The following is an 18,286-nucleotide window of genomic DNA, read 5'->3' as shown; positions in this document are numbered from 1 at the left end:
AGGTGTATAATAAGTACCACTTCACAACAAACTCCCACTTTACACTAAGTGTCTCTATTAACCTTTGAAATAACTTTGTGAGAAAAGTATTTTAACTATAGATGTCTTTCCATGATCTTAGGGGCTGGAAAGATAGATCAATGGTTAAGACTATGTATTGTTCTTATAGATGATCTGAATTCAGTTCCCAGCACCCACATCAAATGACTTACAACTGCCTGTAACTCCAGCTCTAGGACCTGCACTCAAATGCATATACTACACACACACACACACACACACACACACACACACACACACACACACACACACCTTAAAACTAAAAGAAAAACTAAAATAATTAAGAAGTGATATTGAAAGCTGGAGTCAGAATTTAGTAAATAGAAATATCTAAACTTGGGTCTTTTGTCCCCAAAATTCATATTCATTTCCTCTTGCTGTGAAAAGCTTTTGCTGTGAAGCTGTTCACTCAGTCCATTCATCCCTCAGCATGCCATTTTTGTCTTCATTGTTGAGGGATTTGGTTGGTTTGGTTTCTGGGGCTCAGGGCCTGCTAGGCAAATGCTCTAGCAGCACCCATGCTCTTCTGTTTTTCCTGTATCCCTCTTCCCACCCTCCCTTCAAAGCAGCAAGTGAGTAGTTAGGCAGTCATCAGATGCAGGGTTTTCTTAGAAGCCTCTGACTTGCTAGAAACACAGGAACATGAGGAGGGTGGGTTGTTACCCTGCTGAATTGTTGCCCACTCAGTGCTGCCCAGGCTATGAAGTCTGACCTTGTTGTCCAGGCCTGTGTTTCCCAGAGCAGGGAGCCCCCACCTATGGACATCCTGTTTAATGGCTGAAACCATAGTTCACTCACTGTTTCACTAATGACTTTTGATTTCATTCCTTTCGTGTCAGGGAAAGATGTCCCAGAATTTCCATACCAGCTATGTGGAGACTCTTGGAAAGTTGGAGACACAGTATTGTAAGTTGAAGGTGAGTTTTGACTTGTTGACTTACATTGTGCTCATGGAGGATTGGTCCCTCCAAACAACGCTTTCCTAATTCAGAAAGCACATGGTTTAGGTCTGTCTTAGTTTTCTTCTTCTTTTTTTTTTTTTTTTTTTGGTTCTTTTTTTTTTTTCGGAGCTGGGGACCGAACCCAGGGCCTTGCGCTTCCTAGGTAAGCGCTCTACCACTGAGCTAAGTCCCCAGCCCCTTAGTTTTCTTCTTACTAGATTATAACTACTGTGTAATTATTCAGATGGATTATAATACTTTTTTTGAGGCATTATCTCCCCATGTAGCCCATGCTGCTCTTTAAACTAGTCTTACCCTAGTTTAGCCTTCGAAATGCCAATGCATCATAGATGAATTTCACCACAGCAAGCTTCTAGACTCTTTTTTTTTTTTTGAAAGATTTATTTATTTTATGTATATAAGTACACTGTAGCTGTCTTCAGAGACACCAGAAGAGGGCATCAGATCTCATTACAGATGGTTGTGAGCCACCATGTGGTTGCTGGGATTTGAACTCAGAACCTTTGGAAGAGCAGTCAGTGCTCTTAACCACTGAGCCATCTCTCTCCAGCCCAAGCTTCTAGATTCTTGTTTTGTTTGTTTGTTTTGTTTTGTTTTGTTTTGTTTTGTTTTGTTTTGTTTTCGGAGCTGAGGACCGAACCCAGGGCCTTGTGCTTGCTAGGCAAGCGCTCTACCACTGAGCTAATTCCCCAACCCCCACAAGCTTCTAGATTCTTAAAGGGTCAGAAACCACTGCTGTGGAAAATTATAAACAAGTAAAACCAATCTTAGCTATCTTCTTCACCAATGGCCATATACATTTTAAGATGCCATAACTAAGAAGTTTGGACTGATGGAGACCATTTCTCTCCGGTTTATTGCTTTTTATTCCCGTCTATTGAGGTTGTCTGTGGTAGGACGAGCCAAGATCATTCTTATGCCGGAACCCTCACAACAGCCTTGTGAGTCACATCATTGTCACAGCCTTGTGAGCATAAAATTGACAGTGACCAAGGAAGTTTTGTATCAAACTGTAAAATTTCAGTCCATGGAGAGGAGCTCAGATATTAAAAGCAGCCTTAGTGGTGGGTGTATGTGGCTTAGTGGTAGAGTATTTCTTAGCATGCCTAAAGCCCTAGGTTTAAATTCTAGTACTTTAACACCAAAAGCACTAGGCTTAGTGCATTTCCTGTGCCATTCCTTCCTGATGCTGCAGTGTTACCGTCTTCTGTAGATGCTAAGGCTGGCAGTCTAATCTTTTAACCCTTGCTTTGTCCAGGAGACTTCTAGCTTCCGAATGAGGCACCTTCAGAGCCTACACAAATTTGTTTCCAAAGCCACAGCTGAACTGATCTGGCTGAATGGGAAGGAGGAAGAAGAGCTAGCATGTGATTGGAGTGACAGTAATCCCAATATCTCAGCCAAGAAAGCCTACTTCTCTGTGAGTCTCACACAGCAAGACTGTCAGATTTAATAGCAGCAGCAGGAGACAGAGAAGCAGTCTGTAAAGACTCTGCTTCTAGAGCAGCTGTTTTCAACCTCTGCATCGAGACCTTTTTGGCAAACCTCTGTCTCCAAAAATATTTACATTCTGATTCATAATAGTAGGGAAATTACAGTTATGGGGTAGCAACAAAAATAGTTTTCTGGTTGTGGTCACCGCAGCTTGGGGAACTGTGTTAAAGGGCTGCAGTGATAGGAAGGGTGAGAACCACTGCTGTAGACTCCCATGATGAGAGACAGAAGCAGGGACTCTGCTCATTGCGTCTGTTCTGGGAGAAATGTGTATGGGAATCGAGAGCCCTTGAGTGGATTTATTTAGAAAGGTGTTTTCAGTAGATAGAGCTGCAGTCTGCAAGTTGAGACATGTCAGAAATTAATACACCTTTGTTGTTAAGATTACAGGGTATAATGAGTCTAAATTCAAGTTCTTATTTGTCCACTAGCTAGGTCTGTGACCTTGGGCAAGGCACTTAGTAGTCTCTCCCCTTGTAAAAATGGGATAAGAGCCATTTGAAAGGGTTGTATAAAAAGTTGAGTAAGACTTAATAAGCTAATCTAAGCAAAGTGTCTTGTTATACAAGAGATATATTTAAGTAAGTTGTACTTTTAGATTTCTATAATAATTTGAATTCTTACTAACATTTTGGTCTTTAACCCTTAGCATGTAGAATGGTGGGGAATAGCCATTATTAATGGGCAATGCCTTCTACTCACCTCCTCCTTCTCTCCACCCCTCTTCTCTGTCTCTGTCTCTCCCCACTCCTTTTTAAACTTTAAAATACTTATTTTATGTGTACGGGTATTTTGTTTGCATATATTATATGTCTGTGTAACACATATGTGATACAGACAGTTGTAAGCTACCTTGTGGGTGTTGGGTATTGAACCTGGGTTCTCTGGAAGAGCAGCCAGTGCTGTTAACCACTGAGCCTCTCTCCTGCTCTGCCTTCTATTCTGTATAATAAAGAAGTAGATAAGTAAGTGGGAGGACTTTTTGCTACTTTCAGTATTCCCATACACGGGGCTTTAGTGCATTTTATAATCCTTCATGCAAATAGTCTTCTACCAGCACCCGCTTTGGTGCTAGTGGTTTAGTTGCATTAATCTACAGTTACTAAACAATGTGAGCATTGCCTGATTAGAGAAGGAATAGGAACCCTCTGAAGAGAAGAGGAAAGACTAGACGCTGCAAATAGTGAGTGTGGAAACTGTGAGAGCACCAGATGTACAGAGAACGTGCTCTAAAGCATAAAGGAGAAGGCATTAAATCTGACAGCAAGAGTTCATGGAGATTCTGTGTCAAAGGCTGACCTTTTGAGCTGAGAAAATAGAGATACAAAGCCTGCCCATCAGTGGTCTCTCTACCAGGGTGGGGTACTTGTGTGGTGCTGGCTAACGAGTCATTCTAACCATGTTTGCTCTTTCCTGTCCCTCCTGAGTTCTCCCAGTCTACTCAGGGCTAACTCAGGTCCATTGTGCCTTGTGAATCCCTTCCCCTTATTTCATTGTTTTTGTCCTTTTCTGAAATCCCTGGGCATTTGTGGTTTATACATCATATTTTGGCACCAATCCTAATATAGGCTTCTTAAAGTCAGGCAGGGAACACTGTTTTCTTTATTGCCTCTTCTTCCATAATAACATTTATTCTATAAAATTAAATTCAATTTACAGGAGTTGACAATGGAGCTGGAAGGGAAACAAGATGTATTTCGTTCTCTACAAGATACAGCAGAACTGTTGTCACTTGAGAACCACCCTGCTAAGCAAACTGTGGAGGTTTGTGACTTTAAAATGTGTGAAGTTCAAAGGTATTGTGATAAAAATACTGAGATAAGGAGCCTTATTCTTCCAGGGCCTGGAGGAAATGCCACATCATTTGTTTCAGATTGGCTTCCATTCTTTATTTTATTTTATTTTGTTGACTTTTGACTTATTAGGGAAAGGGCTTGTATCATTTTTTAAAAACATCTCTTCATCATTTAAAAATAACTGATTCATCTTCCCTTTTTTAAAAAAAAGATTTATTTATTTTATATAAGTACACTGTAGCTGTCTTTAGACATAGCAGAAGAGGGCATCAGATCTCATTACGGATGGTTGTGAGCCACCATGTGGTTGCTGGGAATTGAACTCAGGACCTCTAGAAGAGCAGTCAGTTATCTTAACTGCTGAGCCATCTCTCCAGCCCCATCTTCTTTTTTAAAAAATATTTTTATTTATTTTTATTTTATGTGTATGAGTGTTTTGCCTCCATGTATGTCTGTGTACCACATGCATTCCTGTTATCCGTGAATGCTTGAAAATGGTGTTGGCTGCCCTGAGAGCTGGGACCCACCAGGTAGGTGCTGGAAACCAAACCGAGGTCCTTTGTAGGAGCACTAATGCACTGAACCACTGAGCCACCTCTAGTCCCACATCCTACTTGTTGGTATAGCGCTATGGCCTAGAGAAGAGAAACAGTAGAATAATGAGGATTGGTTGATTGATTGATTGATGCTATGCTATGTTTTTTTCTGGGTTGGTCATTTAATTATACTTGAATATAGGGGAGGCTTTTTCTGGGTAACCCCTTTTAACAAATCTGCGTTTGATGAAAGGCAAGCATTTTTCTCCTGAGAAGCATTGCCTGGCTGTCAGTCAGCTGTCCTGTGCCTCTCCAATTTCTCCTCTGTCAGTAGCAGACTTGTACTTGGAAAGACCCTCACACATATACGGTAAGCCTGGTAAACTTATGCCCTCTGCACATGTGCTTGGCTCTTACAGGCATATAGTGCTGCCGTCCAGTCCCAGTTGCAGTGGATGAAGCAGCTGTGCCTATGTGTTGAACAACATATAAAAGAGAATGCAGCTTACTTCCAGGTATGGTCTTGGTGGTGCTGGTGCTGGTGGTGCTGGTTCCGGTTGGTGGTGCTGGTGCTGGTGTAGGTGGTGTAGTACATACGTGTGCCAAACATTAGGTTAAAAATCCATATGGTACAACTGGATGCTGCACACTGTAATTCTAGCGCTCAGGAGATAGAGTTAGGAAGATCAGATGTTGAGGTAAGCCTTGGGGTATATGAGATCCTGCCTCAACAAACAAACAAACAAATGAACAAACTAACAGACAACATTCATATTACTTATCTTCTACAGTACATGGACTCTAAAAACCTTAGTTGTTTCAACTGTTTGTATCGGACTCAACTGAGTGGTTTTCCTCTTCTATGGTTCTCTTCATTGTGCTGTCATATACCTGGCTACAGGTAGCCCTAGTTAGGAAGGGGGCTGTTTAGTCCCAAATGGCATTTGTCACATGTTGGCTAGGGGACAGCATGCTTTGAAGAAAACCCTAGGTCTAGGATGTACTATAAGTGACAAGAGTCTCATGTACTGTACTTTTACTGCTTCTGCCACTTGTGTGACATTAGTGAAAGCAAACCACATGGCTGCGCCCAGCTTCCAGAGGATGAGGCCTGGCTGCTCCTCAAGGAGAAGATCTGTAAGATAATTAAGGTTCTCTCTGCCCCCAGCCTACCACAATATCATTTTGCTTCAGGTGAGGATAGAGGAGGAAATAAGTTATTTCTTCTTTACGTTTATCTTTTTGGTCATAGATTAGTGAGGTAAACACTAGTTAATTTAGCTTCTAGGTTATTTCATGAAGTAGGCCTCAGGCCACGTGCTGTCACTAGACGGAGTCAAGAAGGGTAAGACAGGCTAGCTTTCACAGAGGTCCAGAGAGTCTTACTTGAAAGCAGCATCACTTCTGCTTTACTGATGTGGGCTTTTAAGCCCTTTGGTTTGTACTTGTGTGTACAGGAGAGTGTAATTAGCTTTGTGCAGATTGGCACATAAGTTTGCTTCCTGTGGACCTACTGTGTGGAGGCACTGAGCACTGAGCCACTCTTTCCTTGTGTTCCTGTAGTTCTTCAGCGATGCTCGAGACCTGGAGTCATTTCTGAGAAACCTACAAGACTCCATCAAACGAAAATATACCTGCGACCACAACACCAGTCTGTCCCGCCTTGAGGATCTGCTACAGGACTCCATGGTGGGTGTTGCCTTGGTGGGGACTTTTGCTTCTGAGAAACAGAGTAAGCTGTGTCAGCCACTGCTGAATTCATATCCTTGAAAGCTCTAGGGCAGCGGGCCGCTCTTACGGTGACATGTGGCTCGCAACCAGTTGTCTAGTGAGCTTTGTCATCTCTTTTCCTTCTCTGAAGACGTTGCTAATGGGATTTCTTTGGATTTACTCTGAGGTAAAGTAATTGCTACTTCGGAGCCACTTGCTACCCTGTGCTTGCTGTGCATCACCCCGGTGTTATTGCAGTGGGTGGAGCCAAAGCCCAAGTTGAAGGGGATTGAGTGACATCAGATTTGTTTTTTCCCTTTTTAGACACAGAAAGAGAAATTTAAGCCAGATTTTTCCTTCTTGATTGTTTTCTTTTGGTAATGAGGAGATAGATATGTGAAAACTGATTTTAGTTACTAAGGCCAAAATTAACATCTTACTTATAGGTAATAGAGTGTTTGCCCAGTTTCTAATGTGATATTATACATTAAACAGAACCGGCACGATAGGGCCGAGCTGCATCTCAGGGGGTATGCCGCAGGGGTATTACTTTGCACCTCAGGAGACGCCTCTAAATAGGAGAACCAGAGCAACCCACTTTACTTTCATTTACTTATTAGTTTATTTATTTTGTGGGTGAAACTAGGGCATTTTTGTGGAATTGAGGTTCATACTTAGAGTCTTATGCATGACGTGCAAGCACTGTACCACTGTTAGCATTGGCCTAAGTTTTTTAAAATTTTTTCTCTTTTTTTTCTTCTTTTTCTTCCTTTTTAATAACAATTTCATATATAGTGAACCCATGAGTAGGTTTTCTTTCCGTGCTTCACTTGGGCAAATGGAATGAAGGATAAAATCTGACTTTACAGTTACTGTCTTTAAAATGTCTCTTGGAGGTACTACAGCTGTGAGGGAGGAATGTCATCCTGGACTCTGAGCCCCTCCCTCCCACAGAGTACCGACTGCTCCTAGGCTAACTCCTCTGGAATTGTCATGTCTTCTCTTCTCGAGGAGGGTGGTCACTGCTCTGTTACCTCTTCTCCAGGTCAGGGGCATCGGGTTGGCGGCATCATCGGGACATGGAGTCACACCCGGGTCTGCTCCTCAGCTTGTTCGCCAGGTTCCAGAGCACCTGTCCTGGCCTCTGGTTCTTTTCAGAGCTTTTCCCACGATGAGCACTTGGTCTCTGGAGTAGAGATATTTGGCTTGTGGTTTAGACATCTTTGTGGCAAGGAAACTGAAATAGGTAGACCAGCTCTCCAATACAGAAATGTGGCTGACTCCCTGATTTATTCCATTCCTCTTTCTTAATAAGTTAAAGTTGTATTTCTTCCAATCATGCTCCCGGGGACAGGCACAGGTAGTTCATTTAAGAATTTCTTTTCCTTTACTTGCATATTCTTAATCCTTTAATGGTACTTCTTAACATTATTAACTCTTTCCTCTTATTGCACCCCTGTCCATCCTAAGAAAGTCCTCTTTCTGGGGACTTTCACGCCTCACCATGGGTTAGGACATCCTGGCCAGTAGATAACAAGTTACCATTTACTCTCCAATGGAATGGTAGTATACTGCTACCAATTTTGTTGACACATTTATTAGCTTTTAAGGTAATTGGGTTTACAGAGATTTTTAGAATTTTGACTTTGCATGATACTTCGTTCAACCCAATCAAATATACATGAACTCAGCACGGCGAGATTAATCCTAAACCATTTGTCATGCCACTTCCACCAACAGCATTTGTTCTGAGCTGTACTTGAGGAAGCTCTTAATTAGCTATGTAGCTATGATTGGCAGCTAGACATTTGTTTTATTTATTTCTTGCATGTGGCTTTATTGGTCATCGCTTAGAGTACAGGAAGAAAGCTGCAAAGTTATAGAGTACAAAAGCGTTGGAACCAAAACAGATGGCCTCTCCTCTTTCCTTTATCCTTGTTTGTACCATTGCATAAGACAGCTCCACTCAGCATCCCTACATAACTGAGAAGTAATATTCTCTTAGGGTGTGGAGCACTGCATCTTCATTGTTGGCTTAGGGACTCAGAGTGTACCACTAATGTCTTTTTGGTTTTCTTATTTTATAGGATGAAAAGGAGCAGCTTATACAGTCCAAGAGTTCCGTTGCCAGTCTTGTTGGGAGATCAAAAACCATTGTTCAGCTAAAGCCACGCAATCCAGACCATGTGTTGAAGAGCACTTTATCTGTGAAGGCCATCTGTGACTACCGACAGATTGAGGTGAGAGTCGGGCAGACACCTGGGCTCTAGGGGGAAGGAGACGAGAGGGAAGCCTCCAGTTAGTGTTACACTAATGGGGGAACCAAGCCTGTCAAGTCTGCACTTATGAAGGCAGGGGAGAAAAGCCAGCTGGGCCTGTTTGACACCATGTGCTTGGGAACGGGAGAGTGAGATCTAGAGAGGGAGGAGGAGGAGGAGGAAGAGGAGGAGGAGGAGGAAGAGGAGGAAGAAAATGAGGAAGAAGAGGAGGAAGATGAGGAGGAGGAGGAGGAAGAGGAGGAGGAAGAAGAGGAGGAAGTGGTGGTGGTGGTGGTAGTAGTAGTAGTAGTAGTAGTAGTAGTAGTAGTATTGGTGTTTGAAAATGGGAATTTAAATATAAAAATGTCTCTTTAATCATTAAAAAAACAAGACAAAATAAACAAAATACCCCCAAATCTTCCCTACCTTTTTGATTGGCATTATCATTCATTCTTTGCCTAAGTGTTGATGGAGTAGGACTTTGTTATCCTTGGAGACACACATAACATGCACTGAGTAAAACGTTATTGTCTAGGAGTCTGAGTGAAATGAGTATGTTGCTATAGACCTATAATCCCAGCACTAGGGAGGCTGAGGCATAAGATCACTCCAAGTTCAGGCCTGCCTAGACTACATAGTGTAAAAACTCAATGAATTAGGAGTTGTCTCCAGTTTCTGTTTATTATTTGTCTCTTAAGGCAAAGGACTGATAATTCAAAATGATCAAGCATTTTCAGGAGCCTGGTAGGAAGAGCATGGGGGCAACTCTACTCTATGGTGCTGGCACAGAGACTGTTCTTGATGTCTTAGGATCTCCTTGGAACTCCCATGTTAGTCACTCTACATGCAACAGGGACTTGATCAATACCCCTTTCCTTGACTTATTTGATGGGGCATGAATTTATAAATTTCAGGGTTCCTAAGGTACCACTAAGTGGTAGTGAACCAGTCCTCCCTCCCACTCCCTTGCCCCTTTTCTTTTTCTTTCTTAAAGAATGAAACAAGGGACAGTGAACAAAATACTGCCTTGATAATACAACTTTCATGAATGTGTATATGTTTATATGACAGGATATGTGTGCATGCAGAGGACAGAGGTTCTTTTATCACGCTACACTTCATTTACTGAGGTAGTGATTCTTGGTAGTTGGAGCTTCCTGACTGAGCTAGTCTAGCTAGGCAGCTTGCCCTGGAGTCTTTTCCTCTGCCTCCCAATTACTGGGCTAACAGTGGTCTGCCTTGTGCTCTTGGCTCTCCTGTGACACTAAGAATCTGAACTCTGGTTCTCATACTTGCACAGCAAACGCTTCAAGCACTGAGCCTAAGGAAAACATTTATTTATTATGTGCTTAGGTGTAGGCTTGTATAAATGTAAGAGACACATGAATGCCCTGTGAGCATGTGCTCCTGTGTGAGTATAAGTTAGAAGGGAACCTTTGGGAGTTGATTTACTTTCCACCACGTAAGTATCAGGCCAAGGACCTTTACCCACTGATTGTCTTAGTTTTGTTTTTACTGCTGTGAACAGACACCATGACCAAGGCAACTCTTACAAAGACAACAATTACTTGGGGCTGGCTCAGAGGTTCAGTCCATTATCATCAAGGCAAGAGCATGGCGGAGTCCAAGCAGGCAAGGTTCAGGAAGAGCTGGGAGTTCTTCATGTTCATCTGAAGGCTGCTAGGAGAAGACTGGCTTTCAGGCAGCTAGGATGAGGGTCTTAAAGCCCACACCCACAGTGACAGGCCACACCTACTCCAACAAGGCCACACCTACTCCAACAGGGCCACACCTCCTAATAGTGCCACTCCCTGGACTAAGCATAGTCAGACCTTCACAATGAAAGAAGAATTTTTTTCTTAGTTATGCTGTGGCCTTAGGATCAGACACCAGGTAACAGTGGTTGTTGGTTTCTTTCTCTGTAGTGATCATTTGTGACTTTATCTTTCCAGATCACTATTTGCAAAAATGATGAATGTGTGCTGGAAGATAATTCTCAGCGGACCAAATGGAAGGTGATCAGTCCTACAGGGAACGAGGCCATGGTGCCGTCAGTCTGCCTGCTCATTCCCCCACCAAATACGGAGGCCATTGACGTGGCCAGCAGGTAACTGTGGCAACGTGCTATTTGGTACAGACGTCCCATTAGGTGTTTCAAGTGTCCCACTGCCAGCCAGGCAGATCTCTAATAAGTCTTCTCTTCAGGTGAAATAATCCAGTGTAAAAGTATGTTTTATTCTCCTGTAGTAATTGTCTTCAAGGCTTATAGTCTCCGTCTGTTAACTTAGGCTTAGTCCTGGAAGCTTCTAGCTTCCATGTAATCTAGGTCTAGAATGATTTCAGCTTCTGAGACTTACTGCTGAATAAGCTCACCCATTTAGTTCTTTCTGAATTCTGGCTGGCTGATTCAACTTACCTGTTCTGGTTCAAGCTCCTCTCCAAGCTAATTTAATCTGGCTTCTCTCAGTTTTCCTGAATTGCTCTGCTTGGTCTCATACTAACTTTGGTAATTCGTGTTAATCTTCTCATTCTCTGACTTGTTCTGTCTTCACCTGTGTCTAGCCGTCTTTGTAAGATTTTTCCAGTAAAACTTCCTTCCTCTTTTTTACTTTTCTTCACTGACTGCCTTTGTAAGTAGTTCAGAGTTAGTAGCTTGGGTTAGTTAAGTAGCCCAGGGTTAATAGCAAGGTTAGCAGTTACTGCTCTTTTAAGTAGCTTGCGCGTAGCCTTTTCTGTCACATCTTTCTCTGATTTGTCACTTTGTCAGCCACTCAATTAGACAGCTCTTTCAAACAGAGTGCTTCCTCTACAACCTAAATTTGCCTTTATTGTTTGGGATTAAATGTGTACAGTAAGGGTATGTCTGTATTCCAGCTAGAGGGATGAAAGTGTATGCAACAACTATTGACAGAGTCCCCCCCCCATACCCCTCCCCCATTAATAACTCAGTCTCAAGGTTCACACTCTGATCAAAAATCCTGCAATAATTCAGTAATGACTCTAGACCCATTCTTGGTGTCTAGTAGAGTCTCAGTAAGTGGTTGTTGAATTACAAGACTGAAGGAACGGGTGAGGACGGGTGGGTTAGTAATTGTTTCCTTAGAGTAATAGTTTCCATTTGGATTTGCTTATTTTTCTATCTGCCTATTAAAGACGTATTTCTAAGTCCGTCCTTCCTTCCTTCCTTTCTTTCTGTCTGTCTGTCTTTCTTCAAAAGGCTCTTCAATATTGCCAACACCACAGATAACTTCTCTGGGAACCCTTTCTTGGCCCATTTTGCTCTCCTCTCCCCATGTGTATCTATTCTGTGGGCCTGACTCTAGCTTGATTCTAGCATTCATTTCACCTTCTTCTTAGGGTTCTCTTTATGTCTCCTTGGAGTTGTAATCATCTTATTCAGGTAACTTTTATTCTACTGGAAGTATGTTTTGACATATAATTCCACAGACAATCCAAATAAAATATCACAATAAACTGCAAACTTATCTGTGTGGTCAGAATTAGCTCTCTTTTTGTTCTTAGCACACAGCTGTCCTTTGCGGTCACGTCTCTGACGTGGTTCCATTATTTCTGTTTTTCTAGGGTGGAACAGTCTTACCAGAAGGTGATGGCCCTTTGGCACCAGCTACACATTAACACCAAAAGCCTTATCTCCTGGAACTACTTGCGGAAGGATATTGATGCCGTACAGACCTGGAACTTAGAAAAGGTAATTGGAAAGCTGTTACCTTTGGCTGATACCTGGTTGGTAAATTTTGTCAGTAGTAGTATTTTCATTTCTGAAACTCTTCCCCGAGACCAATGAGGTACAGTTGAATCCAGGATGCTATTTCAGGATTAGGGAACCTTAGCAACTAGCAGTTTGAGAGGTAAAGAAATGGCAGATGAAAGAAAGAGAGTGTACTTCTCACTGTGTGGAGAAGGTGCCACCCATGTGTAAGAGTACGCAGAACATTGAGTGGGTGACATCTAGTTTACTTTTATTAACTTACATCCAGGCTGGAACTAATGCATACCTCTATGATCCTAGCCCCTGGAGTTGAGACTGGAGGATTATGAGTTCAAGCCAACATAAATTATCTAGTAAGACTGTGAATATGGGAAGTACAAGGGACATTGTGCAGTGGAGTTTGAGGGATAGGATGGGGTGGGGTTGCTACTAATGTTCAGATTGGAATGTTGATTATATAGATGAATTTGGTTATTGAGAATCAACATGTTTACAGTAATCATTTGAGACAAGGTCTCACTCTGTGACCCTGACTGGCCTGCACTTCACTCTGTCTGCTTTTGTCGGGTGGTGGGATTAAAGATGTGTGCCATTATGCCCAGCTGATTTATGCATTTTTGTATATATGTTTATAGAATCCACAGAATCAATAAAAAAGGAGAGAGAAATTCTGTTCTATTGAAATTTATTCTGTTCTCTTTAGCTTCGTTCCTCAGCCCCAGGAGAGTGCCATCAGGTTATGAAGAACCTCCAGGCACACTATGAAGACTTTCTCCAGGACAGTCATGACTCTGCTCTCTTTTCTGTGGCCGATCGCTTGCGAATAGAGGAGGAGGTGGAAGCTTGTAAAACCCACTTCCAGCAGCTGATGGAATCAATGGAGAATGGTGTGTACAAGAGGCAGAGGGAGGGAGAGTGGTAGAAGGAAAGCCCTGAAGGGCAGCAGTCTTACAGAGATGAATTCGCCAAGTCATACTGTGGAATCCAATACTTTGGTTATTAATGATAATCAGCCTGTCACATTTCTTCAGAACCATAATGCTAATTAATGTGTAATGCAGGAACTCGAAGGTCAGGCAGGGTATTTCCAAAGTAAGGCCTGGCTTTCATCAATGAGATTTTTGATCTGCTGGGTCCAGTGGTGCCCTTTCAGTTCTGTTATCTTTAGGTAGAGCTTAGAGATCTGTGCTTGTGTGTTCACAGAGGACAAAGAAGAGACTTTGGCAAAGGTATACATCTCAGAGCTGAAGAATATCCGACTTCGCCTGGAGGAATGTGAGCAGAGGCTGCTCAAACAAATTCAGTCTTCAGCCAGCTCTAAGACTGACAGAGATGCCAGGCAGGACGTCGCATTGAGGATTGCAGAGCAGGAGGTGAGCTGCAGGAGGAAGAGTAGCTCCTTTCCGAGTGAGTTAGGAAATAAACGGGTGGCTTCTAAAAGGGAGGCAGTAGGCTTAAGACGGTCCTACTCAGGAGTTCACCCCACCCTGCTACCTGTGAAAGTGCCATTTACTGTAGGAAAGTAGGACTTAAGTTTCAAATATATAAGTGAATTGATTCCTTTCCTATTGGAAATAAGGACTACTTTTTAACATTGTTCATTTGTATCTCCATGTTTGCTGTGCGTTTGTTCCTGATAGCACGTGCAGGAGGATTTGAAGCATTTGAGATCTGACCTGGATGCTGTTTCTGTGAAATGCACCACCTTTCTCCAGCAGTCTCCATCAGGCTCGAGTGCCACAACTCTGCGCTCCGAGCTGAACCTAATGGTCGAGAAGATGGACCATGTCTATGGTCTGTCTATTGTCTGTCTGAATAAGTGAGTACCATGTCCATGATCTCTCCACTATCAGTCTGAGGAAGCCGAAGTCTTAGATCAAAGGCAGCCATTTTCTATTGAGGTCCTTCAATGAATGATGCAGACAGACTGCAGATCTTGTAGAGTAGGTATCTATGCTGAGAAATTTTGTTTTAGTTCCTAAGAAACATGAAATAAATTTTTTTGGACTACAGTAACAAAGGTCAGTGTTATGGGTGATGAGTAAATTTGAATTATTAGGTCTGTTTCTTACCTCATTTTTATTTGTTTGGACACTTCTGGAAATAACACTTAAAGATAGTAAGGAAAACAGAAAGAGACAAGGAATTAAAACTATATCACACATCAGTGTTTGAAACTCTTTCCCCATCCATCCTTCTCTACCTGTCACTTTGAGCAATGGCAGATCTTAGAGCCTTTGGTTTCAAGTAGACTTTTGGCCTCGTGGCTTTTTGCCACACTGCAGATGGTGTATCCCAGTGCCACTTAGAATTTCACTCTGAACTAGCTTAAACCGATAGTGTGCATGGTCAGGCTTTCTCATTCTTACAAAAGCTTGTCACCATTTAATGTGGTAAAATTGATTTGGGCAATTGTAGTTTGTGAGCTTACATAATCAACATTTAAAACTCCAGCACTAAGCTGGACATGCTATGGTAGGGAGAGATAGGTGGATCACTGAGTTCAAAGCCAGCCTGGTCCACTCAGTGAGCGCCAGGATAGCCAGGGCTACATAGAGAAATCCTGTCTCAGTGAAAGAAGTAAGGTGCTGATGAAGGAGTTGATTTTATCCCCTCAGGTTAAAGACAATTGATGTTATAGTACGCAGCATACAGGATGCTGAACTGTTGGTCAAAGGTTATGAGATCAAGCTGAGTCAAGAAGAAGCGGTGCCAGCAGACCTCTCAGCTCTGGAGTCCCATCGAACCACATTACAGGTTGGTTCTCTAGTTTCTCAAGAAGTTGATTCACCATTCATTGCCTTGGATTAGCAGAGGATTCAGGGTGGGATGACTTGACACCGATTCATGTTTGCACTTGAATTAGGCACAGTATTTTAATGCATTTTAATAATATATAGTAAAAGGGGAAGAGAAAAGGTTAAAAGGGAAGAGGCAGAAAGCCTTTTCTCCTGTCCAGTTGTGGCTTAATTAAACATAGCCAACATTTATATCAAAGAAACCTTGTAAAGCTGTGACTTCTTTGGACTGCTGTCAGAAGTGACTAGGGGAGGGATTTTTGTCTCTTGATAGATGAGAGAGCCAAGACCTAGCTACATATGCTTGGTCTCATAGCTTAGATGTAGTAAAGTCAGGTTTCAAACATGAAATGTATCTGCATGCACATTTTTCCCATATGATATCCCGTTCTCTCACTTGACATTCCTGCCCCTGCCTTCCCAGTGTGCATCAGGAAAGATTGAGCCTAGCCTCAGCAGAGTCCTTTCCTGGGCCTGGTTTCTGGGCCATAGGTGACAGTGGCGGCTCCACTGCAGATACTGTCCTTTTGCTTGCCTTAGTCTTCTTTTAGTAAGGAAAACGTTTGACCTGTTTCTTGTGTTTTTCTAGCACTGGCTTAGTGATGTGAAAGACAAGAATTCAGTATTCTCAGTCCTGGATGAGGAAATCTCTAAGGCCAAGGCAGTGGCAGAACAGCTCCATCACCGAGCAGCAGAGCCGAACTTGGATTTGGAGCGTTATCAGGAGAAAGGCTCGCAGCTTCAGGAGCGATGGCACCGTGTCATTGCCCAGCTGGAGACCCGGTAAGGGGTTCAAGCTTAAACAGAATCAGCTACCAACTATTTTAGTATTCATGTTTAAGAGTAGAAATTCATATAGAGGTATGTAATTTTAAAACAGCATGGATTCTGAACATGATAAGCTCCAGAAAAAATTGGAATCAATTGTAAGGCAGACCTAAAGCCTAGCACTTATGTTCCACCATTAGGCTACAACCCTAGCCCAAAGCTCATTTTTTGAGAGCTTTATTTGGAAGGAAACACAGCTTTGGAAGGGACACACATGAAGATGAAGCAGTAAGGGAGGAGAGAGAGAGAGATCCATTTAGCAACTAGAACAGTTAAATCAGCCCTGACAATCAATAGGGTGATAAGTACTTCTGCCAGGTCACCCTATATCCCAGGCTTGCTTTCACAGCAGGAATACTGTTAGCAGAGCCAGTCTTTATCTAGTTAAGCCATTTATGACAATGACACACACACACACACCAGCGCTTGAGATTAAATTAGGTTCTTGTATCTGCTAGACACACATTCTACCATTTAGCCACATGTCTAGTGCTGTGTGCTCCTTTTAAAATGGACTTGAATGGTTATATGATGGCCCTTTCCTGAGGAGAGAACCTAGGTTTTAGTTCTTGCTTTATTAGGCTTGAATCTAATTTGATCCATTTTCAGAATGAGGCTTTATAGAATTTATGGCATTGGTCACAGTTGCTGATGTTAGTGGGTTCACTTCACTTCTGTCATTTGATGCCTTGCTTCTGATGTAATTTGCTCTTTCTTAGGCTAAGAAGGGAAGGAAAATGTACAGGGACAGGAGCTCAACAACTCATATAAGTCTGTATTGTCTTTACTTAAATTACTACGACCCTGAAGTTAGTGAGATTGACAGACATCTGAAGATAGCAACCTCTATCTTTCTTCCCTTTCTGCTACAAGAAATTACAGTGCTTTATAAATCATAGTCCTGGTAACCTGACAGATACTCTGTAAAATAAAGATATAGATGAAAAATTTGATGGGAATTATCTTGAGATTCTTGGCTTGGGTTTTTCAGAGCTCTTAGGACTCGTTTTACTCGCTTTTAGGACCCTGGGATGTTCATAGACATTACTCAGCCTTGCGTCACTCATCCCCAAGAGAAACGGTGGCCTCCAGGAGGCCTGAGCGACTGCACTCTCTTTATGTTAACATTAGGATGTTTGACAGTGCTTCCCTTTGACCCTCCAGGCAGTCGGAGGTAGAAAGTATCCAGGAAGTTCTGAGAGATTACCGAGCCTGCCATGGGACTCTCATCAAGTGGATTGAGGAAACCACTGCCCAGCAGGAAATGATGAAGCCGGGCCAGGCAGAGGATAGCAGAGTGCTGTCTGAGCAGCTTAGTCAGCAGACGGTGAGTGTGGCTGCAAGACAAGGGAGGAGAAGTTAACTCATCTTAAAGATGACAGTGCTGTAGTAATTCAGCCTCCTCCCAATGGTGAGACATCTAAGGCCCCTCTGTTGTTTATGGTTTTTGGAAAAGATACCGATTTTATACTTAGACCAGAGAGAGACCCATTAGGTCCTCCAATCCTGAGTTTCTATGGCCATATATATATGGAAACTATTAAACATCTCCATTTTGTTTTTTGATATTATATTTTATTACACTAGGAGTGGACTGTAGGGGTTTGGAGAACTGTGAATGGAAGAAGATTATTTAAAGCATTTTTGGTCGATGTTTTCTTTTACTTTGTTTAATACCATGTTATTAAGTATCTGAGGTCTGAGTTTAATTGTCTTGACTACAGTCCTGGCTTATGTATTACTTACTAGCTAGAAAACATTGAAAAATTAACTGCCTTTCAGTATTCTACTTCCTTATCCTTAAAATAGACACAGTTTATTATTCCTTTAAACTGCCTCATGAAATTACTGCTACAATTACATGAAGCTCTACATGTAAAGTATTAAAGGAATATCAGTTCTCAAAGCATAGCTCTAACACCAGCAGCATCAGCATCACCCTAACCATGTTAGAAATCCAGGTTCCTGGGCCCAATTCAGAACCTGCAGGACTAGCCCTTCTGTCTGTGTCTTAACTGGTCTTTCTGACTGATGTTCCTGAGGTTTGAGATTCACTGCTGTAGAATATAGTAAGTTCTCGCTGCTTAGTGATGATAATCAATGGTAATGTTGGG

The 18,286-nt window shown here is 42.3% G+C and overlaps 1 protein-coding gene across 31 annotated transcripts in view; it reads left to right on the top strand.

The window, feature by feature from the left end:
• Macf1 (microtubule-actin crosslinking factor 1) overlaps window positions 1-18,286 on the top strand; it is a 325,299-nt gene that overhangs the window by 174,856 nt on the left and 132,157 nt on the right. For all 31 annotated transcript variants that reach the window (NM_001135758.3, XM_063288002.1, XM_063287999.1 and 28 more), the window contains 14 exons: window positions 900-977; window positions 2,281-2,442; window positions 4,176-4,280; window positions 5,268-5,363; window positions 6,412-6,537; window positions 8,646-8,798; window positions 10,769-10,923; window positions 12,399-12,525; window positions 13,250-13,433; window positions 13,750-13,919; window positions 14,187-14,365; window positions 15,165-15,303; window positions 15,934-16,127; window positions 17,337-17,499. In NM_001135758.3, the coding sequence (NP_001129230.2) occupies window positions 900-977; window positions 2,281-2,442; window positions 4,176-4,280; window positions 5,268-5,363; window positions 6,412-6,537; window positions 8,646-8,798; window positions 10,769-10,923; window positions 12,399-12,525; window positions 13,250-13,433; window positions 13,750-13,919; window positions 14,187-14,365; window positions 15,165-15,303; window positions 15,934-16,127; window positions 17,337-17,499 (2,031 nt within the window). The remainder of the gene's footprint in view (window positions 1-899; window positions 978-2,280; window positions 2,443-4,175; window positions 4,281-5,267; window positions 5,364-6,411; window positions 6,538-8,645; window positions 8,799-10,768; window positions 10,924-12,398; window positions 12,526-13,249; window positions 13,434-13,749; window positions 13,920-14,186; window positions 14,366-15,164; window positions 15,304-15,933; window positions 16,128-17,336; window positions 17,500-18,286) is intronic.

This window comes from Rattus norvegicus, chromosome 5 (assembly GCF_036323735.1).
Source record: "Rattus norvegicus strain BN/NHsdMcwi chromosome 5, GRCr8, whole genome shotgun sequence".
In the NCBI taxonomy this organism is placed as follows: domain Eukaryota; kingdom Metazoa; phylum Chordata; class Mammalia; order Rodentia; family Muridae; genus Rattus; species Rattus norvegicus.
This window is presented reverse-complemented; position numbering and strand designations above follow the sequence as displayed.